This window comes from Rhineura floridana, chromosome 10 (genome assembly GCF_030035675.1).
Source record: "Rhineura floridana isolate rRhiFlo1 chromosome 10, rRhiFlo1.hap2, whole genome shotgun sequence".
In the NCBI taxonomy this organism is placed as follows: domain Eukaryota; kingdom Metazoa; phylum Chordata; class Lepidosauria; order Squamata; family Rhineuridae; genus Rhineura; species Rhineura floridana.
Window position 1 is genome coordinate 68,644,621 of NC_084489.1, and position 27,775 is coordinate 68,672,395.

General features: G+C 40.3%; 1 protein-coding gene across 6 annotated transcripts in view; it reads right to left on the reverse strand.

The window, feature by feature from the left end:
- The window catches only part of PARD3 (par-3 family cell polarity regulator), a 770,287-nt gene that overhangs the window by 18,105 nt on the left and 724,407 nt on the right, over window positions 1-27,775 (reverse strand). For all 6 annotated transcript variants that reach the window (XM_061585584.1, XM_061585585.1, XM_061585583.1 and 3 more), the window contains one exon: window positions 13,068-13,188. In XM_061585584.1, coding sequence (XP_061441568.1) covers window positions 13,068-13,188 — 121 coding nt within the window. The remainder of the gene's footprint in view (window positions 1-13,067; window positions 13,189-27,775) is intronic.

Here is a 27,775-nt window from a genome sequence, read left to right on the forward strand (position 1 = left end):
CCTTCCCATAGTTGCATGTAGCTGGTGATTTTTTGTTAGTGTTTAAGTTGATGTGTTGCTGTGATAAACTAACCTGCACTTCATCAACAAGAAGGTATTAACAAAATTAAGAGTTATGAGGAGTTATTATGAGAAACCAGTTACGTAAGTTATGTAGCCGAAATATATTTCTGAAGATGTCATTATGAAGGTTTGGAAGTGATACAATCCACTTACAGAGTGGAATAATGAATGAAAACATTTTTCTTTTGTTTCACTAATCATTAATTGATCAACAATAATAGTTCATAACTATGTAAGATGAATATAAAATAAAATAGAACGTGATTGTATTTAGCATTTGAACCCCTATTATTAGTCTCACTTGGCTGATAAGACTATAAGGAAGTATCTATTGTTTGAATCTATTTTTTCAAACAAATAATAAAAAGAATACGTGCCATTTATATCACATAGCGATGACTACTGAATAATAATACTTGCTTTGCCTTTTAAGGGAAATATATTAAGTCATAATCAAAGCTAGTTTCAACCAATCCTAGCATGAATCAAGGGCTGGAATGAAAACCTGGTTGAATGGGGGTTCAGCTGTAGAATTTTGGAGTGGAATTATACTCTATTATTTATTAAGAACATAAGAAGAGCCTGCTGGATCAGGCCAGTGGCCCATCTAGTCCAGCATCCTGTTCTCACAGTGGCCAACCAGGTGCCTGGGGGAAGCCCGCAAGCACGACCCGAGTGCAAGAACACTCTCCCCTCCTGAGGCTTCCGGCAACTGGTTTTCAGAAGCATGCTGCCTCTGACTAGGGTGGCACAGCACAGCCATCATGGCTAGTAGCCATTGATAGCCCTGTCCTCCATGAATTTGTCTAATCTTCTTTTAAAGCCATCCAAGCTGGTGGCCATTACTGCATCTTGTGGGAGCAAATTCCATAGTTTAACTATGCGCTGAGTAAAGAAGTACTTCCTTTTGTCTGTCCTGAATCTTCCAACATTCAGCTTCTTCGAATGTCCACGAGTTCTAGTATTATGAGAGAGGGAGAAGAACTTTTCTCTATCCACTTTCTCAACGCCATGCATAATTTTATACACTTCTATCATGTCTCCTCTGACCCGCTTTTTCTCTAAACTAAAAAGCCCCAAATGCTGCAACCTTTCATCGTGAGGGAGTCGCTCCATCCCCCTGATCATTCTGGTTGCCCTCCTCTGAAACTTTTCCAACTCTATAATATCCTTTTTGAGATGAGGCGACCAGAACTGTACACAGTATTCCAAATGCAGTCACACCATAGATTTATACAACGGCATTATGATATCAGCTGTTTTATTTTCAATACCTTTCCTAATTATCGCTAGCATGGAATTTGCCTTTTTCACAGCTGCCGCACACTGGGTTGACATTTTCATTGTGCTGTCCACTACAACCCCGAGGTCTCTCTCCTGGTCAGTCACCGCCAGTTCAGACCCCATGAGCGTATATGTGAAATTAAGATTTTTTGCTCCAATATGCATAATTTTACACTTGTTTATATTGAATTGCATTTGCCATTTTTCCGCCCATTCACTCAGTTTGGAGAGGTCTTTTTGGAGCTCTTCGCAATCCCTTTTTGTTTTAACAACCCTGAACAATTTAGTGTCGTCAGCAAACTTGGCCACTTCACTGCTCACTCCTAATTCTAGGTCATTAATGAACAAGTTGAAAAGTACAGGTCCCAATACCGATCCTTGAGGGACTCCACTTTCTACAGCCCTCCATTGGGAGAACTGTCCGTTGATTCCTACTCTCTGCTTTCTGCTTCTTAACCAATTTCTTATCCACAAGAGGACCTCTCCTCTTATTCCATGACTGCTAAGCTTCCTCAGAAGTCTTTGGTGAGGTACCTTGTCAAACGCTTTTTGAAAGTCTAAGTACACTATGTCCACTGGATCACCTCTATCTATATGCTTGTTGACACTCTCAAAGAATTCTAATAGGTTACTGAGACAGGACTTTCCCTTGCAGAAGCCATGCTGGCTCTGCTTCAGCAAGGCTTGTTCTTCTATGTGCTTAGTTAATCTAGCTTTAATCATACTTTCTACCAGTTTTCCAGGGACAGAAGTTAAGCTAACTGGCCTGTAATTTCCGGGATCCCCTCTGGATCCCTTTTTGAAGATTGGCGTTACATTTGCCACTTTCCAGTCCTCAGGCACGGAGGAGGACCCGAGGGACAAGTTACATATTTTAGTTAGCAGATCAGCAATTTCACATTTGAGTTCTTTGAGAACTCTCGGGTGGGTGCCATCCGGGCCTGGTGATTTGTCAGTTTTTATATTGTCCATTAAGCCTAGAACTTCCTCTCTCGTTACCACTATTTGTCTCAGTTCCTCAGAATCCCTTCCTGCAAATGTTAGTTCAGGTTCAGGGATCTGCCCTATATCTTCCACTGTGAAGACAGATGCAAAGAATTCATTTAGCTTCTCTGCAATCTCCTTATCGTTCTTTAGTACACCTTTGACTCCCTTATCATCCAAGGGTCCAATCGCCTCCCTAGATGGTTTCCTGCTTTGAATGTATTTATAGAATTTTTTGTTGTTGGTTTTTATGTTCTTAGCAATGTTTCCTCTTTTGAAGTCAAATGTGACTGTGTTGGATTTTCTTGGCAATTGGCCAATTACATTTAATTTAATAGCACTATGGTCACTGCTCCCAATCGGTTCAACAACACTTACATCTCGCACCAGGTCCCGGTCCCCACTGAGGATTAAGTCCAGGGTTGCCGTCCCTCTGGTCGGTTCCATGACCAACTGGTCTAGGGCATAGTCATTTACAATATCTAGAAATTTTGCTTCTTTGTCATGTTCATTTTATATTTGTTATTAAATATTTGTGATTTAGCGTTGACATGAATAACCTAAGTCTGAGCAAAATCCAAACTATTCCAGTTCTGTTGGTTAAAAAGTTTTCAGGACGCTCAGAAATTGAGGATACTTCATATGAATAAGGCCTATTGTCTATTTAATCAAGTTATTACATTTATGCTCCCCTTTTCTTCAAAGGAGTTCAAGACAGTGTACATAGCCCCACATTTTATTCTCACAAACATCCCTACGAGGTAAATTAGGCTGAAAGATAGTGACAGGTTCAAGGTTAATCCTCAGTTTAGCAGTTGCTATTGCTAACATCAATCCGGACTAGCTACCATCTGGAAAGAGGCTTCTCAAATTTGAGCTTGTGCTTTAATTAAAAGATGCCTAGGATCATCACCTGGTTGACTATATCATGCACTTGCCTTAGCCAATCAAATTAAGTATCAGTGAGGACAAATGAAAGTTGAGAAGAGTGAGGGCAAAGAAAAAGAAGGAAAATGGTGCAAAGGAGCAGCAGCAGCAGTGGGGAAAAAAGGCACTGAACAGCATCGAAGGTGTTCACATGTATTGAAACATTGCTGGAAATGGATGGTGCATTTTGACATTTACAAAGCAAATGCAAAACTAGACAAGTAGTTTCAGCACAACCCTTCTTGGAACTGACTTCTGTAATGTTGGAATCGTGCAAGTAACCCAAGGATGGGGAATCTGTGGACCCCCAAATGTTGTTGGACTACAACTTCCATCATCCCTGACCATTGGCCATGCTGACTGGGGCTGATGGGAGTCAGAGTCCAAGAACATCTCAAGGGTCACAGGTTAGCCACCATTATTTCTGTTTCTTTCTATATCTGGAGAGACTTTATAAACAGCAAGACTTGAAGAAACCTGTTAAGAAAACTGTGGGTCCAGCATTGAAACTGACACAGCTATGGTCTTAGATTATGTACATGTCATATATTTAAAGCACCCCCCCAAGAATCATGGGATCTACAGTTTGTTAAGGGTGCTGGAAATGGTAGCACTGTGAGAGGTAAAACTACAGTTCCCAAGATTCTTTGGAGGAATGGGGATGTGCTTCCAATGTGCTTTAAATGTCTGGTAGATACACAGCCTTAGTTGGATGTTACTCTAGATTCATCATTTTAAAATTCATTAGCCATTATTAGAATCAATTTGCTTAACCTAGCAAGCTACACCTGTTGCCTGCAACCACACACAGGCCAAAAAAGGTCCCCTAAAAGGCTAAGTGCAGTTACTGCACCATGCTAATTAGGAAGAGATAAGAGTTCTTGACTTTATCTGCCCTGATAAGATGTACAGCCTGTTAACTGGGTAAAATGAATGCCAGAATTATATCAGTCCTATAGCGGTGGCAAGATTGCCCTTAAAGATATTTTTAAAGCTTTATTTTTCATTTTTGTTTTATATGGAGGGCAGAACCTGAACAAAACCAGCAGCAGGTTGCACTCAATGCTACCCCTACTCAGAGTAACCCACTGAACTTAATTAACATGACAACCTTAGCCCTTCTATGATGAGCTTCTGCCGGGCCTTGAAGACCTGGCTCTTCAGGCAGGCTTTTGGGGTGGGTTAGGTTTTTACTGTTATGGTTTTAAATTTTAACGTTTAATGTATTGTTTTTTTATCTTGTACGTCGCCCAGAGTGGCTGGACAACCAGCCAGATGGGCGACTAATAAATTTAATAAATAAATAAATAAATAAAATTATTAATGTCTGAGTAGGACTACCATTAGATACAATCCAATCACCTCCACCTATTCAAAGTGCTTCATTTGCACTATCTAACTGTAATTCTTACAACAAACTTGTAAGGTATGTCAGTATTATTACTGGCAGAGGCTGAGATAGAGAGGCTTGCCTACAGCTACCTAGTGAGTTTGTTGTAGAAGCAACGTTTGAACTAGGGACCTCCTGATTCATAGCTCACTCTTTTAACCTCCATGCTAGACCAGTTCTCAGCTAACGTTCTTCATGCCTTCTTCTAACTCTATAAAGGACAGCTGAAAAGGTATACTTGCTATAGTTAAGGTAAGTTTGAAATGTCGCTTCTGAAACACAGATAAGCATTTGAACAGGGGAAATGTAGACAAATGGTGGTAGGGGAAAGACAACTAACCGTACTATAAGAGCATCTGTTGTTCAAGCCCGATGATCAATATCACCTCATATTCTAAATTTACTGTTAGGTCCCTTATGTACCCTTTATTCCAATATGTTGTTATGTGCCTTCAAGTCAATTATGACATATGGTGACCCTATGAATCAGCAACCTCCAAGAGCATCTGTTATAAACCACCCTGTTCAGATCTTGTAAGTTCAGGCCTGTGGTTTCCTTTATGGAATCAATCCATCTCTTGTTTGATCTTCCTCTTTTTCTACTCCCTTCTGTTTTCCCCAGCGTTATTGTCTTTTCCATTGAATCATGTCTTCTCATTATGTGTCCAAAGTATGATAACCTCAGTTTCATCGTTTTAGCTTCTAGTGATAATTCTGGTTCCATTTGTTCTAACACCCAGTTATTTGTCTTTTTCACGGTCCATGGTATGCGCAAAGCTTTCCTCCAACACCACATTTCAAATGAGTTCATTTTTCTCTTGTCCACTTTTTTCACTGTCCAACTTTCACATCCATACATAGAGATTGGGAATACCATGGTCTGGATGATCCTGACTTTAGTGTTCAGTGACACATCTTTGCATTTGAGGACCTTTTCTAGTTCTCGCATAGCTGCCCTCCCCAGTCCTAGCCTTCTTCTAATTTCTTGACTATTGCCTCAATTTTGGTTAACGACTGTGCAAAGGTATTGATAACCCTTGGTATTGATAACCCTTGACAAGTTCAATGTCCTCACTGTCAACTTTAAAGTTACATAAATCTTCTTTAGTCTTCTTGACGTTCAGCTGTAGTCCTGCTTTTGTGCTTTCCTCTTTAACTTGCATAAACATTCATCTGCAATGCACTCTATGTGGGGCTACCCTTGAGGCTGGTCCGGAAGCTGCAGCTGGTGCAAAATGCGGCAGCAAGACTGCTCACTGGGGCAGGATATAGCCAACATGTCACCCCGCTGTGGAAAGAATTGCACTGGCTGTCTATTAGCTACCGAGCTAAGTTCAAGATTCTAGTTTTGGTGTACAATGCCCTATACAGCTTGGGACCAGGATACCTGAAAGACCGTCTTACCCCTTACATACCCAGTCGTTCACTTCGCTCTGCAGGTGAGGGCCTCCTGCAGATACCATCTTATCAGGAGGTCTGTTCCGCACAACATAGGAAGCGGACCTTTAGTGTAGTGGCACCTACCTTTTGGAATTCCCTCCCTTTAAATATTAGACAGTTGCGGGTTACGTTCCAGACCTCTGCCGAAACCCGCAGAAAAGTGGAACACCATCAATAAAATGGCGCCTGATGCCCGAAAAATGCCATAAAAGCGGAACAAGTGCCGTATGAGTGAAGCCTTACTCTAACTGAAAGCTGCCATATTAGTGGAACGCTGAAAAGAGGGCTGCCGAAAAGCAGGGCCCTACTGTACTGATTGGAGGTGATCAATATGTGAGGCATTGTGGACAAAATTACTTGCATGCATTCCTATTTAGATTCCATATCAACAGAGTCCAATCATGTGCCTTTTGAAGCTGCTTTTCCAGTGCTTTTTTATTCTTTTCAACAGCTGGTATAGCATAGTGGGGAAGACAGCCTGGCTGGGAGTCCAGAGTCTGTGAGTTCAAATCCCCATTTGTGTCTCCTGGGTGTCAAGGGCCAGCTAAAGATCATCCCGACAGTGAGTGGCTCAGGGGTTACGTGCCCTGCCACGTGTGCAGTCGTGGGCAAGCTGCATAGTCCCAAGGAGTCCAGTTGCCCCCCAGTTGGCAGTTGCAGACAAGGAAGGGGCTGGCTTGTGCAGCTGTGGCAAGCTGAGCAGGCCCTAGCCAGCTGGGGAGGACCAGCCTCAGAGGGAGGCAATGGTAACCCCCTCTAAATACCGCTCACCATGAACACCCTATTCATAGGGTAGCCATAAGTCAGGATCGACTTGACAGCAGTGCATTTCCATTTTTTATTCTTTTCAGTTTATGCAACTTGATGAGGTGGACAGGATCCTTGAATTGGTGAGGTTGTCCACATGTACATTTGATCCTTGTCCATCATGGCTTTTCAAGGCAGCTGGAAATGGATTGACTGACTAGGTGGTAAACATTGTTAACTCTTATTTACACAAGAGTTCCATCCTCTCCGAATATGGCAGTAATTTGTCTGTAAAAGAAGACATCTTTGGATTCCACTATTTTGAATAACTATCAGCTAGTGTCCAATATTCCATTTTTGGATAAGGTGCTTGAGAATATAATAACCGGAATCCAAGAATTCTTCAATGAAACGGATTATCTGGCCCCATTTCAATTTGTCTTCAAGCCTGGTTTTGGGACAGGAATTGCTTCTGTTGCTCTAGGAAATTATCTTTGCTGGGAGAATGGTCCCTGTTTGTTGTGCTGGACCTCTCAGTTACTTCTAATACCTTAAGCCTTGGCATTCTTCTGAACCACCTTGGTGGGATTGGGGGGGAGGGGAGAGTGTTTTGCAGTGATTACGGTCCTTCCTTATGAGTAGGTCTCAGAAGGTGATGCTGGGGGACTCGTGCTTGACCACTTGGCCTGTGGTCTATAGGGTTGCACAGGGTTTGCTTTTGTCCCTTAAGCTTTTCAGCATCTACCTGAAACTGCTAAAGGAGATCATCAGGTGGCTCAGTGATGGGTTTTCACCAGTATGCTGATGATACTCTGCTCTACATCTCCTTGCCATTGTGTGCTGAAGTCATGAAGGTTCTGAACCGCTGTTTGGAACCAGTGATGGACAGGATAAGGGTAAACAAACTGAAATTAAATCTGGACAAGACAAAAATGCTATTCATCAGGAGGCCTACCAGTTCAAGGAGAGGATGTCAACCTGTTCTGTATGGGGTTGCATTCCCCATCAAAGACCATGTGCATAGCTTGAAAGTAATCCTGGATCCAGCCCTGTTATTAGATCAGGTGTTGGCTATAGCCAGGAGTGCTTTGCCCAGCTATAGCTGGTGCACCAGCTGCACCCATTCCTGGTATGGTCAGGCCTAATCATAGTGGCACACACATTAGTTATATCTTGACTGGACCACTGTAATGCATTCTATTTAGGGTTGTCCTTGAAAACTATTCAGAAACTTAAATTAGTGTGGAAGGCTGTTGCTAAACTCTCGCCTGGGGAAAAGTGCTGGGATAATCTTATCCCCTTATTGTATCAGTTGAATCATTGGCTTCTACTCCATTCCCAGGTGGAATTCAAGCTGGTTATTACCTATAAAGCCCTAAATTGGCTCCTAGTATAGGACGGTTGAGACTCTTCTCATTATTGAGTTCTCTCTGTGAGAACTGTGCAAATTTCCGTCTCTCTTCCTTGCTCCCTCAATACCTATTCCTGTAAGGAGGTTACTTTCCTGGCTTGATACTGAATTGTAACCCAGAAAGAGTTGCCTGTTGGTTCCAGCTGTGTCTCTCACACTGAAGTAATGCTTCATGTTCTAAATTTCCTTTCCTTGCTGCTGCTATGGCTGCCCTCTCCTCCCCAACTTTTCTCCCTCTTTATAGTATGCCAAGGAGGGCAAGGTCTGTAGCTCAGTGACAGAGTATCTATTTTGCATGCAGAAGATCCCAGGTTCAATCCCTGGCACTGCCAGGTAGGGTTGGGAATGCCACCTCTTTGAAACCTGGTGAGCTGCTGCCAGTCAGTTCAGACAATACTGAGCTGGAATGACCAATGGTCTGACTCAGTATAAGGCAACTTCCTGTGTTCCTGAAGAGGAGGAGTGCATCCCACACAGCCTCCGTGGAGGTTCAGCTCCATCAAGTCCTCTAAGAAGTCCCAGCTGAGGCCAGTCTCGGTCGAGGGCTTTCACTGCAACAGTGCCCCATATAACTGCCCCAAGAATTTCGGTGATCTTCCTCTGTATTTGTGTTCTGCCTGCAACTGAAAGCATTCCTTTTAAAACTTTTGATACTGCTGCTGCTTATGGAATTGAATGTGAGTGCTACTCTTCATGTCCTTTTTTTTGATGTTGTGTTTAGTTTGATCATTTGTGTTTTAACTGCTGGATTACTGCAGTTTGTTTGTTTGCATTTCTGTTTGTAATCCCCTTTGAGCAACTCCTTTGGTGGAAGGGAAAAGCAGAGTATAATTTTTTTTAATAAACAAACAAACCTTGGATACAAATATGGAAGACCCTTCTTATATAGGAACTGCACGTATGCATTGGAGACCCACAGAGCTCTGGCTTGGGCTCTTAATGGTAATGAACTGAAAATGGGTGAAAAATACCAATTGTCACTCAAAACTGGGACACCAGTCCAAGTTGTGTCTTCACCATCAACTTTTCTGTCCAGTTCTCTTCAGGAAATGTCATTTTAAAGATTTTAATAATAGTGTCGGTATGCGTTAAAGTTGTTGGGCTGACTGTTCTGAGGACAGGAGTTCATTAATTATTGGCAGAGCAGATATATAAACCCAGGAAGAAGTGCCAGCAATCCCACAGCACATCAGTGAAGACTTTGCCAACAGGATCATAGTGGAGCAATTTGAAATGGACACATGCCCACTCTGATTTGGGAAAAGACACATGGATACAACCATCCATCAGGAAGTGGAAGCTATGAGTCAACCAGAAGCAATTTTTAGATGTCAGACATCTACACTAAACCCTATTTCCTTCTTTTTTTCATACACAGATACACACTCTCTTATCTCTGCTCCTAGAATTTCAACTCTTTAATAAGTCTCTTATAGAAAAACAATACATATCTGTTATTCAAAGCGTACAGGGCTCTGTAGATGGAAGATTATCTTCTCTGTTCAAATGAACAGGAAAGAGTTTACTTTATCATCATGACTTTGAGGGACTTTCCTGGATGTGAATCTAAGCCTTTTCTCTCTCACCCCCCTCCCCCAAGCAATCCACTTGGTGCCACAAACTAGTTCCCTCAGGCTACAACAAGACTTTTAACGGCAGACCATTCATGGGTGCATTTTTTCACAACCATACTTCTGGCCAAGAGCTTTGAGACAGAAAAACCAGAAACCATTAAAATGATATGGTTGAAGTATCCGCCTCGTACATGCACACAGTAAACCACTGTTATGTGTGTGTGCATTTTACCATCTTTTAGTGCTCATTACATCTGGATGTGCTTTGGGGACAGCACCTCTATAATTTTAAGTTCATACCCTGAAGTTGCATACACTGCTTAAGAGATGGGTTTATTGTTCCTCAATGCTAAAACTATATTATGTGCTCTCAAAATGGATGAGATCATAGTTTCATCCCTTCCAAGCACAGTGATCTTACCCAGATTAGAATACACAAGAGAGAGAAATAATTCCAAGGTACAATGGACCTATTTCTCTAAAATTTTAAGAGTCTAAATAAATGTGTTTGTACAAAAGACACTGCACAAGCAAGAAGGGAGTGAGTGAGTTGCAGTTTTAATAAAGGAGCAGACCATCAACCAAGGAAACAATAAAGCTCAGGATTAAAATTAATACTTTAAACAGAATTACTGTCACTTTAGGCTCATTTGCATGATCAACCCCATGGGGAAGAGGTCCTCATTGTTTGTGAGGAGAAAGAGAAAAAAAAGGACAGGTCAGCATACTGACCCACAATTTAGGAAATTATTCCATTCCTGAGATAATCAGCCTGTCATCTAAATAATTCCCCACTCATTCACTGCAGGAAACTATAACACACGTCAAGGCCGCCTGTCTAAAGTTGCTATGGTGTTTGGATACAGAACATTTTGGCCCATTACTTCGGTAGTTAAGTTCTCAAGTCCTCCTAAGTGCACGATTTTCTCCAAGATCCCCTAGCCCATCACATTCAAAGAGGAAGCAGAAGAACCTCCATGTAACAGAGATATGCTTGCCTTTTTTCAGAAGCCCTATGCATGAAAATAAAAATAGGCCACTGAACTATCTTTACTGTATCTAATGAAAAATGGGTTGGTTACATAAAAGAAAAAGGAAATTAAATGAACATTTTATTAAATTAGTTGCAAGAAGAACCAAGCATATTTTATAACAGAACTTTAAAAGGAAGCCTATATATTTTAGTTCAATTAAAATATACAGAGTATTTTACAAAGAGTTGCAAAAGCAGCATTTAAGAGCTATGTTTTTGTCATTATTTATGCAAGGATTTAAAGTCAATGCTTTTAAGGAGACAAAAGTGCAAAAGATGACTGAAATGAAAGTTATATATATTCCTCAGGTTAACAAATACGATATACATTTTTACAACATGTGAAGTTTGTATTTATAACATAGCTTTTCTCTTTAAGGCCAGAGAACACAAGCCATTTCTCTCTGTATTTCTAAGTTAGGATAGTGATCACATGGATGTTGATTTAATAAAACACCTGCCCAGAATTGTACTGCAAAGAGATTTTCATAGTCTGTTCTCTACTCAGATGGTTTGGGCTTGTGGATTTATTCCAGGTGTGAGGAATCTTTGGCCTTCCAGATGTTGCAGAGCTGCATGTTCCATCATCCCTGGCCATTGGCTATGCCTGCTGGGGCTGATGTCAGTTCAGCAACATCTGGAGGGCCAAAAGTTCCCCACACCTGGTTTATACCATCACCGAAATACACTGAGGCTCACCTGTGTATATGTGTGGTGTCCTAAACAGCTTAGGTTCAGGATACCCAAGGATTGTCTGCTCCCAAAAGAATCTCATCATATGCTTAGGTTATCAAATAGTATCCTGCTTCAAGTATATTGGGACTTTGAGGTTCAGCAGGGCCAGCCAAGACATTTTGGTGACTGGGGCAAAAGGAAAAGAAGGTGTCTCTCCCTATTCCATGTACAGAAGCTGACTGCGCTGGCAGCTGGATCTTACTTCAACAGTGATGAAGGGATAGTGTTTCCCAGTGCACCTGAGACAGCAGGACAGTTTTTTAAGGGGAGCAGGGCAGCCTGTGTCCTCCAACAGGGGAGAATGGAGTTCAGAAAGAACAGCCAGGGGGTTGCCACTGCTGTCTCACAGTATCTGCCACCTGAGGCAGTTGCCTCACTCTGCCTAATGACAGAGCCAGCCCTGAGGCTCAGGTATTGACAACAAGACCCAGCGACTTTTCAGTGGTGGTCCCTCCCCTCCCATGGTAGAAATCCCTGCCCAGGGAATTCTACCAGATACATCTCTCTCTCCTGGTTTTCACAAGCCTGATTAAAACACTCCTATTTCAGCAATCCTTTGAGGGATCTGGTTTAATTACTGATAGTGTTCATATGGCATTTATGTCCTCTCTCTTAATGGTTTATCGATTGTGAATGGTAGTTTTAATTGTAACACTATTAAATAGGGTGTTTAATGATTTAATGCAGCTGTATTTTGTTATGTAAGCTTCCTGCAGGACCCTTTGGTATTAAAAAGCAGGCCAGTGGAGGTAGAAATAAAATAAATAAATAGGTTTGTTCCCTGCAGGTATGTGCTTCTGGACATCTCTTCCTGCCTTGGCAAAATCTAGTTGCCAGTTGCTGACAGAAAATCTTGTATCTACCCTTAATGCATGCAAGTGAAGTCATGTGTAAATGCCTTAAATACCTCCGTATTTCATTTGAAACTGTGCAGTTTACACAAGCAAAGAATCATGTTCTTGTAAATAATGCCTACACAAACCTCTTTTACAGACATTAAGTGGAGGACAGATAAGTTAGTCTGCATTGATGTGACCCTGCTACGCCCTGTCACAGGGCAAACAACACCCTTTACACAATCGACAGATGGCACAGCACAATACAAAATGACATTAGGAGACGGGCCCCAGATGGAGAAGGAAAGGGTCAGGAGTTTAAAGGTCATCCTGGACCTTGAATCTAAGTTGCATTGGCTTTGCATCAGGGATGAAGGATAACAGCTGAAGCAATGCAAGGAAAGTGCTGTCACTAAGAGGTACAGCACATGCTTTGCACACAGAAGGTCTCAGGTTCAACCCCCAGCATCTCCAGGTAGGACTGAGAACGTTCTCTGTCTAAAATCCTGGAAGCCACTTCCCGTCAGTGTGGTAGTCAACACTGACCTGCATGGACCTATGATCTGACTCTATATAAGGGAGCTTATCATATTCTAAAGACTTTGTCCAGTGCTGGATATAGAGACTGAAAATTAACACTTACCCATGGTTGTTCAAAACTGTAGGTACGCCTCCGATCTTCCACATCTTCATCCTGCTTTGCCTGTTGAAATTCTTGCCTTAGACGCTGTATCCGGTCATGGTTGCTAGGAGTGGATCTGTTACTAAGAAAAGGAGGGAGAAAAAGAAATAAATACTTTCCTTTTTTTAAAAGAGACAACTTTTCTTTTTCAGGTACAAAACAGCTTGATAGGTCTTACAAATAATAATTAGTTGACAAAATGCTTACAGTAAGAATTTAAAGCCACAGTGCAAAAATAGAATTGTATGGAAGTCCACTGGCCCACAGCAAATATGAGAATGCTAAAGAAAGCACTTTTAGTGGCAGAGATGGCAAGAATGAAACAGGTAATAATAGGGATGAACTTTTGCAAAGATGGGTTCCCTTTGTGACTTCTTGGAACAATTACTGCAATTATCCCTAATAAAAGGAACATCTTTCTGTTATTTATTTAGCATATTTTTAGGCTGTCCATCAACTGAAATCTCCAGGGTGGTGTACAGTTTATATTAAAATGCAGAATAAGATATCAACAATAAAACCATAAAACTCCTAATAGAAAAACGAGGCAGCAGCAAGGCTGCACATAGTTACACAGCAGCAATATAATGAGAATATATATTTTTTTTCTATAAAAAGCTCCCCTGCCCAGCCTCTTATTATAAACATAAACAGACATGGAAGTACTAAGCCATCTTCAGATCAGGTTAAACCCATCCCTCGAAGATAGTTTTATCAATGGCTTGACTCACATAACAATAACAACAACAACAATTTTTAAAAAACTTTAGGGATTCAAAAAATCCATTGCCCCCACAAGGGTATGTGTTTTACACAAAGTTATCTAGAGCAAGCACACAAAGAACAGCAGAAACAGACAAATATTTTAGGCCTAGGGTATAAGGGGCCAGGTACTTCCACTAACTGATAGAATGGTATCCAAGTAATCAGAAAATATGCTGAGCTAGTTTGACCTGAGCATCCCTGATCTAAAGTGTGAGTTCCTTCCAGGGTTAAGACAATTTGAATACTATAATCACTGAAGTCAGCATCTCATGCAAAGCTGCCAAGTGATGTAAAACTTGCAAGCAATAACTTTTTTCCTCCTGGTTAACAAATTAAAAATTAAAGTTATTCAAGAGCATTTCAGAATGAGAGAAAAAGGCAATGCAGTACTATACTCAGGGTCTCATTCAGAATGAAAAGCAAAGCAATGTAATACTGGATTTTAGAAATGAGTCGTGGAGGCCACTTTAAATCACTCCACAGAGTGGCTTTTATTACACAGTGAGCTATTTGTGTGCAGCAGCTCACAGTGCTGATCAGGCAAGATTTATCTCATTACCACAAACAATGAAAATTATTATTACTTTCAGATGTGGTGTAACTCTCCCGATCTCTCTGGTGAGCTGCTGCGTATGAATGGCTTCACCAACTACATCCTTGCAGGGATTTCTCCTCTGGGACTGTCCAGGTCCTCCTCTGGAAGGACTAAATGGAGAGAGGGAGGGAGGGGTAGACTTCTGGCTGTGGCTGTCTGGGCCAGAGGCAGGCACTTAGCTGAAGCTGAGCCGGGTTGGGGTTGGTTAGTGCCTGGATGGGGGACCACCTGATATCACCCAATGCATCAGAGGTAGCATGCTACTGAATGCCGGTTGCTGAAGGACAACGGTGCAAAGGGGGTTATCCCCCTTGTGTCTTGCTTGCAGGCTTTCTGAAGACATCTGGTTTGCCACTGTGGAAAACAAGAGGCTGGACTAGATAGGCCAGAGGTAGCCAGTGTGGTGCCCTCCTAACATTGTTGGACTACAACTCCTACCAGCCTCAGCTTGCATGGCCAATGGTCAGAGATGATGGGAGTTGTAGCCCAGCAACATCTGGAAGACACTACTACTGAGACAGGCATTTGGTGCATTCTTATGTAACAGCCGTGATGTGTAACGATGGAAAATGGCCACCTCTTTGATGTTGTGACTTGTGAACCGGTCCTTACCCAAAGCAAACTGGCACATTCACTGTTGTGTTATTAACAGAATTAAAAATACAGGACTTTACATCTTAGGTTTTAAAAGAATAGCACAAAGAAATCTTTCAATGAGTTTCCGTAATGTTGAGACAACATGACAGATAATTGTTTGATCACTTCAGCTACTCTGCTGCTGTCAGAGCCTGAGTCCCACAGGGCGCCTCGCTATAATTTGGAGACGGCACTATTGGATTATTTCCCCCAGTCAATAGGATCCTGTCACCCTTTAGGTTTGTTTCTGACAAGTCCTTTGAACTGATTAGCTTAATAGCATTAAAAGGTTAATGGGCATGGGGTACATTGCACCACATGAAAACAAACTATGGCATAAACAGAGATGAGGGCTGCGCACTTTCTTGGGAGTAAAACCCCATTGAAATCAGTGAAATTATTTTAGTGTGCAAACATGCACAGGAGTCAGGTGATTAGGCGCTGCAGTATCATGAGGTTATGTAAAACTTACTTGACAGATCCTATAATTATGCAAAACTCCTATGCTTTCCATAATAAATACTGCAAATAAGCCTCAGAGCTGGCACCAGATTTTTAAGGATTTCCATAAGGAAGAAACTCCAGGCAAAAGGATCTCCGTCAGTATGGAACTCCAATTCTACTAACTGCTACTTCCAGGCTTGCATGGACATTTAAAGCCACAAGGCTCTCTATCTCCATAGTTAAATTTTCTGGTGTTGGAATCTTCTGACTTTATGGGTCCCATAACAATTGCACAAATGCCCAGTAAAACAGGTTAAGAATTTAACTAGAGCCAAGGCAAGGCTTTTTAAAGGCCCTATATCTCAGCATAATTTACAACTACTAACAAACAGAAAGGAAACTAAAGAAACTGCTTTGCCTCCAAGGGGTCATGCTAAAATTACTTAACTGTGCAGTTGAGGAACATCCCCAAATACCAACACAGATATATCTCACAACTTAACAGGAACAGGGTGAAAGATGAAGAGGCCCAGCCTCTGAAGCTAGCCACGTACACCTCATCATAAAGACCTTTTATCAGGGCCAGTATCATTAGTAGATTATTCTATAATATTAGGTTATATACTCCTAGAAGGGGGCATGGCTGTGACTATTATGAAGAGACCCTGCATTTCTGATTTTTTTCATGCTCAGGCATGAAAGGCTGCATTCAGCTCCCAGGCCTAGGGTTCCTCATCCCTGGCTTACAACATGCGTATATCTACTTTCAGTGCCTCCTCATGCCATGACTCAAGTTTTTCCTGGGACAAATTATATTCCCATTTCCCTATCCCTCACAAAGAACCACTTTATGTTATTCAACAAAGGCAAAGGCTTTAAGGGCCAAACTCAACCCAGAAGTAAGTTGAGAGCTGCTCCACTGCCTAAGTGATGGGAGAACTTAAGGCAGGTTCATGTCTTGTCTTTGATGCCTGCCAACTACACACTGTTTAATGCGCCCTCAGCAGTTTCATGAATGCCACTTACAACACACGAAATCGCCTGCATGGGCTGGAAAAGAGCAGTGTAAGCAAAGCTCATATAGGCCAGAGCTGTCACATATTTTCAGTAACAAGAAGCCACAGCAATGGCCGTTAAGAATCTCAGATCGTTAAGCAATATCTCACTATGATGTCATCCACTGAAGTACAGAGTTGTAATCCTTTCAGAACGGACAGATTGTCAGTGTGATAAAGTGGATACAAGCAAGCTACTGAACAGGAATGACTAAAGCTTTGGGAGAAAAAAATTATTGGCCTGAGAAAGGATGGGGGAGAAAATGTCCTCCCAATATAAAGCAAAGTGAAAACATCCCGGCTACAACAACGGAAAGCTTGGTAGACAAACATTTTTGTTACCTAGAATTTATCTACACCAACCATGCCAAGGGGGGAGACAGAGTAACTACATCTTTTATGAAACACCTTTTTATTCTTAATATTTTGTAAGTCACTTAAGAGACTTTTTAAATAAGCAGCTAATAAGTCAAAATAATAATAATAATAAACAGCGCCACACAATCTACCCTATGTCTGTAGATAACAGCTATACATTGAGAATGAAATAATTTGGTTTTTAATAAATACAAGCTAATCATCATGAGTCCTGTGTAATGTCCATGGAGTGATGATGATGAAGAGGAGGAGACTGACTGGGATTTAGGGGAGGGCCCTAGTGTCTCACAGTCAGAGGGCTTTGAAGCCAAAGGCCACAGCTCCATTGACACTGACAGCTCTGCCCCATAGCTCCAGTTACAGCTAATGAGACATTGCCTAATTAAGAGGCTGTGCTTCCACTTCCCTTTCCCTCCCGCTACCCTGTCCACTTTGCTGCTGCACACACCTTCTCCCGAGGAGGAAGACCTCTCAGATGTATCTCCACTGCCCCTACCATGGCAACTGCACTGGCAGGCTCAAAGTCAAAGTGGCAGGACACTAATGAAGAAACATTACCAACTTGTTCTGTTAACTAAATCCCCTTATGGTCAACTTGAAGCATTCAACTTGCATTACTTTTTTAAAAAGTGTTTTAAAAAGCCATGACAGACCTTGCATCCACAGGTAGAACAGAAGAGAGACAAAGGCTGTTCCAGTGAATTTTAAAAAGGTTGCCTCATTGACTATTAATGGCATTCTTGCTCTTCTGGCAACACATTAAACCTGCTGAATGCATGCTTGCCAAAGTTCAGAGCAACCTGAGTGTATATTAAATTGGACCTCTCTTGTTACTTGGGCAGGATAAAATAGGTAAAGAGAACGCAGAGCAATGTTAATCCAGTGTAAAAGCTTTTGTTACGTTTAATGGAACTCAAACAGTTTCTTCTCCATCCAAAAAGTGTTTACTCAGTGCTGACGGATCTACCCGGAATGCACACACATAACCATAGAGCTGTCAAGCTGCCATGCATAAAAAGTACAGGCAGACTGTGAGATGCTGCAGGAAACCTATCCTAAAAACTGGTGAGCATATTTTCAGAAGGAGACTCAGCATTTTATCATAGTTTAATTACACGGTTTGGTGTGTTTGCATACAAGCAAGAGACATTAGGCAACTGTTAGCACTGCATAGAGCAGCCGAAGCCAACCTGGTGCCTTCCAGATGTTTTGGGCCACAACATGCATCAGCCCCAGCCAGCACAGATTAGCCATCCAATAAAAATGAATGGTGGTACAGAAAAGATAGAAGAAAACCAGCATTTCAGTCAATGCATAATTAACATATAGAAATTGTTCCCACATCCCATAATGGAATGTGATGAAGGCCACTAGCCTGGAAGGCTTTAAAGAGGAATTAAGAAAATCAAAGAAGGATACATCAATGGTTGGTATTAGTCATGATGGCTATACATACAGCATTTTTCCTGGGGGGGCGGGGAAGGAAATTCTCAGAGAATTTATCAGAATACTATTTTTAGAGAATTTTCAGATTAGCTCTTATTTATTTCCTCCTTATGGGCTTCTCAGAAGCATCTGGTTGGCTACAGGGAGAAGCAGCATGTTGGACTAGATGGACCTTTGATCTGATCCAGCAGGGCTCTTGCATTCATATATATGGAAGACAGAAATCGTAACAAATAAGATGATCATCTCTCACAATTTAAGGTCCCAAAGTCTTTAAAGTGAAATGAGCTAGATAAGGTACATAAATTGATAGATAAAATAAGTGCAGAAAGTACATTTTTAAATAAAAAATGCTATTTAGTCAATCAAGTTAAGCAATGTAATTTCAATGAGATTTCAATGAGATACATTAAGTTTAGAATCTTCTTGCCCAGAATATACTAGAATTTTATTACTCATGTTTTCCTTGGAAACAAAAATTCGAAATGCTTAAAAGGTTGAAAGCTTTCAAAACAATAAAATATCACTTGCTAATGTATAGATAAAGACAATTGTTTTACATAATCTTCACTGAATTTTATCAGCTGGTATTTTGGAGTTTTACATGCAACCCACAAATTCACAGTAAAAAAATTAACACCCATATGTTCAATAAGCACCTGAATCCAATTGCAGTAGCTGAATGTGTTGCCTCAAATTGATTATGCATGCAAAATTCATCTCTTTAACAAGGACAGTTTCTTCAATGCTGAGCTGTACACTTGCATATCTGAACTCCATTTTACCTATACTTTCCCATAAGTACTTTTCACTATAGATGGGTGTTTAAAAATTCCCACTTGTTAGTTCACATTTGAGAGATGAAAACATTAAATATGTCCTTAAATGCTTACGTTCCCTTCCCGTAATTAAACTCATGAACTTAATATGGCAAAGAAGACTTCTTCACATTTTACCTAGATCATATAGAATGGCCAAGTTTCCATTCAAAGGTGAATTTAAAGCCCAGGATATGGGTCAGTTTGCGTGCACATGCATAAAATCAGCTCCTTAGGAAGTTATCAGTCACTTTGTCTTTACTTTCAGAAAAGATTTGCCCATCATCTTGTATTGTGAACAGTATTACGAGAAAGTTATGCTAATTCCCTGGAGCTTGCACTTCCTTCATCTGATAAAATTCACTTCCCACTTTTGACACTGAGATTTGTTGTGCATTTCACACCATTTCTGATGTAGTAAATCATCACAAATTAAAAACATATAGCTCTATCCTCTAGGTTAAAAAGGTGCTCTCCGAAGCTGTTAATACAGCACTTTCTTTTGATGTGATAGCTCAGAGTCCTCTGGATGTTTTACAGCAATGAGGGAGGTCACTACAACACTTTCTCCAAGTGTTCAGGACTAAGCTTTCACTTTGAGTTCCTATGTGGTCATTTTGTAACAGGAACACATTTTACAACAGTGAAACCTGAGGAATGCACCCAAGACCCCTTTTTTATTGCTATCATCATTCTTCGTTATTAGCTTGTCAGAGCTCACATGAGGCAGACAAAATTTTTGTTTTACTCTTCAGGGAATTCCCCCAACCCCCACCACTTTGTACTAAAGAAAAGGAAAAGAAAGTAGCAATAGCAAATATTTCAGGATCCTACAACATCAGATTAAACAACAACAACGAAGCTATGTTTCATATACAAGTTTTGTTAAAAATCTGCTGCAGGTACTCAAGAGTTCCCCTTCAGTTAAATATAATGTTCTAAATAATGACAAAATATTGTGTCACAGAACAGATGTGAAACTCCTGGAAGGGCATCCATGTAACAAGATTCATCGAAGTTCATGATGATGGGTAGGAAATGCAGGTACTGAATTGCAGCAAATGTCACCACTCAACAAAGCAACACGTCATCATCTTCTCAACACACACACAAAAGTTCAGAACCAGCACGGTGTAGTGGCTAGACTTGTAGCAGGCAGACTTAGGTTCAAACACCCCATCCAACCACGACCCTCACTAGGTACCTAGGAAAGGTTATAACTCAATGACAGAGCACATGCATTGCATGCAAATGGTCCCAGATTCAGTTCTCAGCATGACTAGGTAGGACTAGGAAAGAGTCCTGTCTGCAACCCCTAGGGAGCTGCTCCCAATGAGCTAGATGGATTAATGGTCTAAGGCAGCATTCTATAACCTTGGGCCATTCACTCCTTCTCAGCCTAACCAACCTCACAGGGTTATTGTGAGTATAAAACTGGATTGTACATCATCTTCAGCACCTTCGATAACAAATACACAAAAAAGTAAATAAGAGTGGAACTGTAGCGGTGACCTCTGTTATCATCCCATTATGTATTTGCCCCCAAACAAACACAGCAATTCTCTTAACTATAGTCCCTTTCACTTAAAAGGCTTTAAAAGGCAAAAGAGTTATCACATTGCAAAATGCTTAGGCTTTGCAAGAGAAACCTAGCCCTAAAAGGCATTACCCCAAAGGAAATGTAGATCTGTCTTGTGGGGCCTCAAGAATAAGGACTTTGCAATCCTGCATATGGCTACCAAAGGCCAGCACCAGCAGGTTCTGCATCTTCTTCATAGGGTGGGGACCTAGTTGGGGAAGATCAAGCTAGGGTAATATGTGCTTCCCCCCCCATCCCCAGCTACGTGAAGCAGGAGAGTAAAAAGAGGCTTCAGTAGATAAAATAGCTTGGTTTTGGTATAGTTATCATTTCACAAACTATCTCAAACTATAAAATCAAGGCCTACTCACACAGGTTTTCCCCACAACGGTTCCCCGGTTGAGATTCCTGTACAAATGTGTCATGGGGTGAGGGAACTGCATGCCAGTGATCTTAGGAATTGGAAACTTTCAGACTTCCCAGGAGGATCGCTCTGCCTGTGCTTGCATCTTGACGAGCTCTCGTCTCAGAGGAAGCTTTTTCAGTGTTAAAACCAGTCAGAAGAGTTTTTTTGACTGGGAAATTTTTCTCCCAGGCAAGGGAAAAACTTAGAGATTACCCACAGAAGTTCCGTGGTGTTTGTTGGACTGGAATTCATTGGAATCGCCTATGAAGGAAGGTAGCCAACAGCGTCGGACGGAGCCAGGGATTACAAACAGGCTCTAACTGATTAAGCGAGACTTTTTTTTCTTCAAAGAAAAACGGAAATTAACAGGCAAGCATCCTCCTGTCTATTATCATCATTTTGTTATCATTACTGCAAAAGAGATTTGTCAAAGAGTCAGCAACAAAGAAGCCCTGGGTGAGTTATAACTTTCTCTTTTACATACGGAATTAAGGAGGAAGAAAATCGAAATAGCCTATCTTTGTTTTTTATTGCAAAAAGCTGGCATGGAATTGAGCATTTTAAAGATATAAATGGATGAGAGGCATCTGATTTGAAGAGAAAATTTGATTTATCTGATATTTATTATATGTCTGGGCCTATTTTTTCTGGTCTACTTTTTTTTTTTTTGGCGAATCTGCTTATTCCTTATGCCACTAATCATTTGGACGCTGTGAACTAAATTTGTTTTGGACATATAAGAGATAAGGCAGTTCGTGCTGTCTAGAGGGTGATGTCATCTGGCTTGGAAGATTAACTCATTTGTGACTGGAAAAAGAAATAAACTGTTCTTTGCTTGAGAATAGTGACTATATTGGAATTGAAGGGGTTTTGTTCTTTTGGTTTTAAGAATGACAATCAAGAAGGTGGCTGAGAGCCTGGATGTTCAGGAAGGGGTTCTCTCTCTAAATATGTTTCAGAAAATAATGAATGAGATTAAGCTAACGAAACAAGAGCTGGGACAGAACAGACAAGAGATGAAAATTGGATTTGGCAAAATGAGACAGGAGCTGAAAGAAATTCAGGATTCTATAACTGGACAAGAAAAAGAAGATGAAAGAAAGATCAAAGGGAAGGTTCAAGCCCTGGAGATTGGAATAGATTTATCAAATATGGACCTGGAAAAAGATTTGGATTTTATGGTTGTGATGGATCCTAAAGACAAATATTACTGTTTGGAATTCAGCGCTGCCCCTGAAGGAATTGGTGAAGAGATTAGAGATAAAGATATCAACGACTCGAAAAAATTCCTGGATTGGAAGGATTTGATGGAACTTGAAATAGAGAAAGTTTATAGAATAAATTCCAGATATGTGACAATGGAAAAATTCTCAAGAAATGTGTTAGTGCATTCTGTAAAAAAGAGGAACAGAGATACGACTTTACAACAACATTTCAGTAATACATTCAGAATTGATGGCAAGAAAATATCTGTGATGAAAGAAATCCCTATCAGACTCTTATTATATGACTATGGCAGCAAGACCAAGATTATTGGGTGTGCAAAGATGGAAGATGGAAGATGGAATCAATACTGATAATGGGAGAATGGGAGAAGAGCTATTGAAATTACTGGACAGTAGACCTGAAGAGATGGATTAATTGACATGTCTATTTGCAGAAAAATTGATGGATATATATCTCAAGGATTAGAAACTTCTCTTTGACTTTTTGTGGAAAGAATAAAATTATGTTAATGAGATTTGATACCAATTAAGATAACCACTGGAGGAAGGTGATTGTATAATTTTATTAAGAGACAGGTTTGTTATATATTATAGACTTATAGCTAATCTACGACAAATCGGAAGTCAATTGTTTTTATTGTAATAGTTATTAATTTGTTTTGTTTGTTTTGTTTTTGAAAATTTGAATAAAAATTAATGATAAAAAAAAGGAATTGGAAACTTTCCATAACTACTTTCCATTTCCCAGTATCAGAGCAATTCCCTTGTCTTTTATACAATTTATTCTCTTTTTGTTGTGTGTGCGTGTGTAAAATCCGAAATGCAGGTGTATCTAGTGATGAAAAAAGCATTTCAGAGGAATAGGTCCTCTCATCTTGGTGCAGTTTTTCATGAAATCAGCCATGGATGTTTGTAGTCCATGCCCCTCATCTACCAGTTTGGACAAGGCATGCATAGTTCCAGTCAGATTTTTCATAACAGGGCTGATCACTTGCTCAGTGGGAATAAGGCGCAAAGGGGATGGAATGGTCATTTTTCTAGATGCCATTTTTAAAAGGAGGCACATTTAAGGAGGATGGGTTAATCAACTGTTTATTAGCTATGTTACCTAAATGGCACTGGCAAATTCAAATGTACCTCTGAATGGCAGAAACTGTGGAGAAATAACTAGGGATTTAGACCCAGATGCATCTAGTTGGCTACTCACAGAAAAATACTGGCCCAGATGGATCTTCATCTGAATCAGGAAAACAAATCTTATGTGTTTAATGAGTGAATCAATAAAACAAATGCAAAAAGAACTCTTTAGTAAAATAACCCAGGAGCTGTTTGGTTTAGGTTCATTTGTATCTCAACCCTAATAACTATTCTAGTAGATGCCATTAAATTTCCAATTGTTTTAAATGGTGTAATTTGGGTTTTTAGCTGCAAATGGGGGGGGGATGTAATAAATACCACTTAACATGTCAAATGTCTTTGGGGGGAGTGGCAACATTATAATGATACTTACTTAAATTGATATCACTTTGTCTTTCTTTCGGTGGAACATCTCCACTGACTTGTGTTGACAATTTTTCATTCTGACATCAAAATAGCATCTCCATGGATTTCAGATGGCATATTGTTTTGACATCATGTTAAAATATATCCACATTGATACCATTTAATTTTGCCATCACAATATTGTTTTGATTAGGCTAGGATGACATTTTATTTTGTCATCAAAATGTCACCTCTGAACTTCCTTGTACAATATACTGTCCCATAAATTCACAGGTATATCTTTAGGCTCATTAACGAGGTTGATGAAATAGAATAAATTGTCAGAAAAATTATGAAACACCACATCTGAGTTGCTCTACTTCTTTGTGTATGGAATACTGCATCGAACACACAGGAGAGTTTTAGTCCCATAGTAACTGTAAATGAAACTCTAAAAAATGCCTTTCAATGGTTTCCCCAAATGAATCTAGTTCACAAACTTCAGCCAAATACCCAAACACTGCAGAAAATCAGATACTTCTATCATTTAAAAACATATCAAAATGGCTGTTCTTCACACTCTTGTTTGCTAACTAGAAAACCAATACTAACATTAATTTCGGTACCCCAAGGGTTCTTCAAAATGAAAACATTTACTTATATCAGCAGCAGGGAATGTCTGGCCCACAGCTGATGGGCACTGACAGCAAGTCCCTTCGACTCTCACAGCACACTTTCACATCAGCTGATCAGTGCTAACAGCAAACACTTTGAAGTTGTCACGAGATGTCATAAGGAAGCCAAGTGGTTGACAGGTGGGTGAACCCATCCACTTGTCAAAGTGGCCCATAGGGTGGGTGGGCGGGAAGGGTCAAGATCCAGCCTGCTAGACAGATCCAGTTCCCCATCACTGATATATATCCTGATTTGGTGAAGGACTGTAGGTTAATACTGCCTACCCCTGCCTTAACCTGTAACTTATTTTGTGTATGTATGAAATATTTTTCAGAATGATGAAAACCAAAGTAGACTGTGGAGAGCTCCTAAAATCTCTCCATATTGGATACATAGGAACAAAATGCTGCATGCAGTTCAATGTAAGTAAGTGTGAAAAAAATCCTAACTACATACACACTGGTGGGGTCAATAATTTATCTGTTATTTGAAGAGAAGGAAACTAACCAGGAGGTTAGTATCTGGTGAGGTTGTGGTGGCTCAGTGAAAAATTTGATATGCCTTGCTTATAACAATAAGTCTTGGTTAAGGCTGATTGCTTCTACTTGTCTCTTCCCTGACACAAGTGAGAGCAACAAGCCATAAAAGCTCTGGGTGGTTGTTACGTCCAAGCAGGGATTGCGATTAGTTTCTCTTTAACAAACCATGGCCAACAAGCCAGCAACAAACCATGCCATCATGTTGGCTAGTGATCATGGTTTGTTAAGGAGAAACAAACCATGAGGTTCAGATGTAATGACAAACCAAGGCTTTGTGGTTTGTCGCCACTGCACGCCCCAGGGAAAGAGTGGAATCGGATTGATCCTGATAAGCCTTAAACTGTAGCTTATTGTTACATGCAAACAGAGGCAGTATATGGGAGCTGTGAAAAAGGTGAATTTCATGCTAAGGATTATTAAAAAAGGTACTGAAAATGAGTTTTCCAGTATTGTAATACCTTTATACAAATCTATGGTGCAGCCACAGACTTTTCGTTGCCCCACCTCAGATACAATATTGTAAAGCTAGAAAAGGTGGCAACTCAGTTTAATTATAGGTTTGACTCAAACGAAACAGACAGCTGTAAGGATGCTGCATTCACAGTTATTTCAGAAGGAGTAGAAGAAATATTTTTATCTGAAATTGGCAAGTTGGAACACCATATTGATCGAATGATTGAGATATGAGAGAAGCAAGCTGACGATGGGATGAGAAAATTGGACAGCAAGTTAGATGCCCTGGAAAATAATGATTAACTATAATAAAGTACAAAAGAATCTATTAGAAAAAATGTGTGATACATTAGCCATGCAGGAGCAATTATTAAGTAAATTAACTATGCAAGCTTACAGTTTAGAAAATAAAACCAGGAGAAAACATTTTGGTAATGGAAGATGGTCTGTGGGAGGGAGGTCAAAAATGAATATTTTCTTTCTTTCTTTCTTTCTTTCTTTCTTTCTTTCTTTCTTTCTTTCTTTCTTTCTTTCTTTCTTTCTGTACACACACACACATACACACACACCCATAGCTGAAGCTCTCTGGGCAGTTTACAGCAATTAAAAACATTAAAAACAAATATACAAATTTTAAAACACAACAAAACAATTAAAAAATTAAAAACAATTTAAAAACACATGCTGAAATGCCTGGGAGAAGAGGAAAGTCTTGACCTGGCGCCAAAAAGATAACAGTGTTGGCGCCAGGCACACTTCATCAGGGAGATCATTCCATAATTTGGGGGCCACCACTGAGAAGGCCCTCTCCCTTGTTGCCGGTGTTATTAAACAGTGTTCCTGCCAGAGCTGGTGAAGGTAGTTTCAGAGGTGGTACTGAGGGCCTAGGGATGGAGGAATTTGTTCATTTCAATTCTGTCAGTTTCTCATTTTTCCAACCTTACATTCAGTTCTCCACATTTCTGTAGCAATTTGTGTTTTTTTAAAAAAAAACCATTATGAAAATTCTTTAGCATTTTAGTGTGAATTTCTCCCAACACACACATTTTTGTAGGCCATTTTGACTAATGTACATATTTTTCAAGCAATTTCTCCTAATATAATCCATGTTTGTGTTATTTTAAGTAATATATTCATTTTTATGAACATATCCCCTAAATTTTTCTAAACATTCTTTGGGTGGAGAACTGCATCACAAAATTCCGATAACTGCAAATTTTGAAGGATGGTTGTGTGTTTGGTTCTCATATTGTTTTGGAAAGTGTTTTTTTGATAGATTCAGCTGTAACTGTAAACCGAATTGAATCTCTTCCCCATCCCTATAAGGGCCCCAAGGCTTTTTGTCTTTTCAGCATACCCAACACCCAGGCCACCTTCTCTAGCACAGCTCTGAATTTCATGACCACCATGACAACTCTGGGCCTGACTCAGATATTGAGTTTGACCCCTATTGAAGGGCATGCTTTGCACCTGCATTTTCTGTACTGGGCAGGAGAGCTGACAACAGCAGTTATACCAGTGTAGCCCAGTTATACCAGTGTAGCTTTCTAGACTACACTGTATCCTACCAATAATGATATGAAAATATTATTTACAGGTTACAGGATGAGAACATCAATAATGGCAGACAAGCTATCCAAAAGACAGCTTGACCATCATTGCCAATATTCTTCCCCAAATGCACAGCTCCAGTAGTGAAGTGGGCACATTCTCTGGAGGGGCTCCTCAGTAGAGCCAAAGTGGAAAGATTTCTCATTGATGATGTTTCTGACCTAAAAGAGTAAAGGGATGGAAAGTGGCTATGGTCCCATTCACATCTATTTCACAACTTGTTTATATTGCCACACCAATGAAAGATATCTGTATTAAAATGACAGTGGGATTTTGGAATGCATCACTTGAAAACAACAAGAGAGTAATCTAAAGTATGGGGAAATGGCTTACCAGATCTTTTATAATGCAGTGCCCATGCCTCAGAAACAGCTCCTTTCTCTCTTTCATGGCAAATCCAAAAGGACCCTTCTAGAATCCATCGCATCTAATGTAAGCTAAGCAGCATATTTATTCTGCACAATACTCAATTTTCTACCTATAGATGACCACTGATACAAATCTCCAAAGTTTCCACAAGGCTGCATAAGTCTCTCCTTGTGTTCAGATCTGATAAGAGCT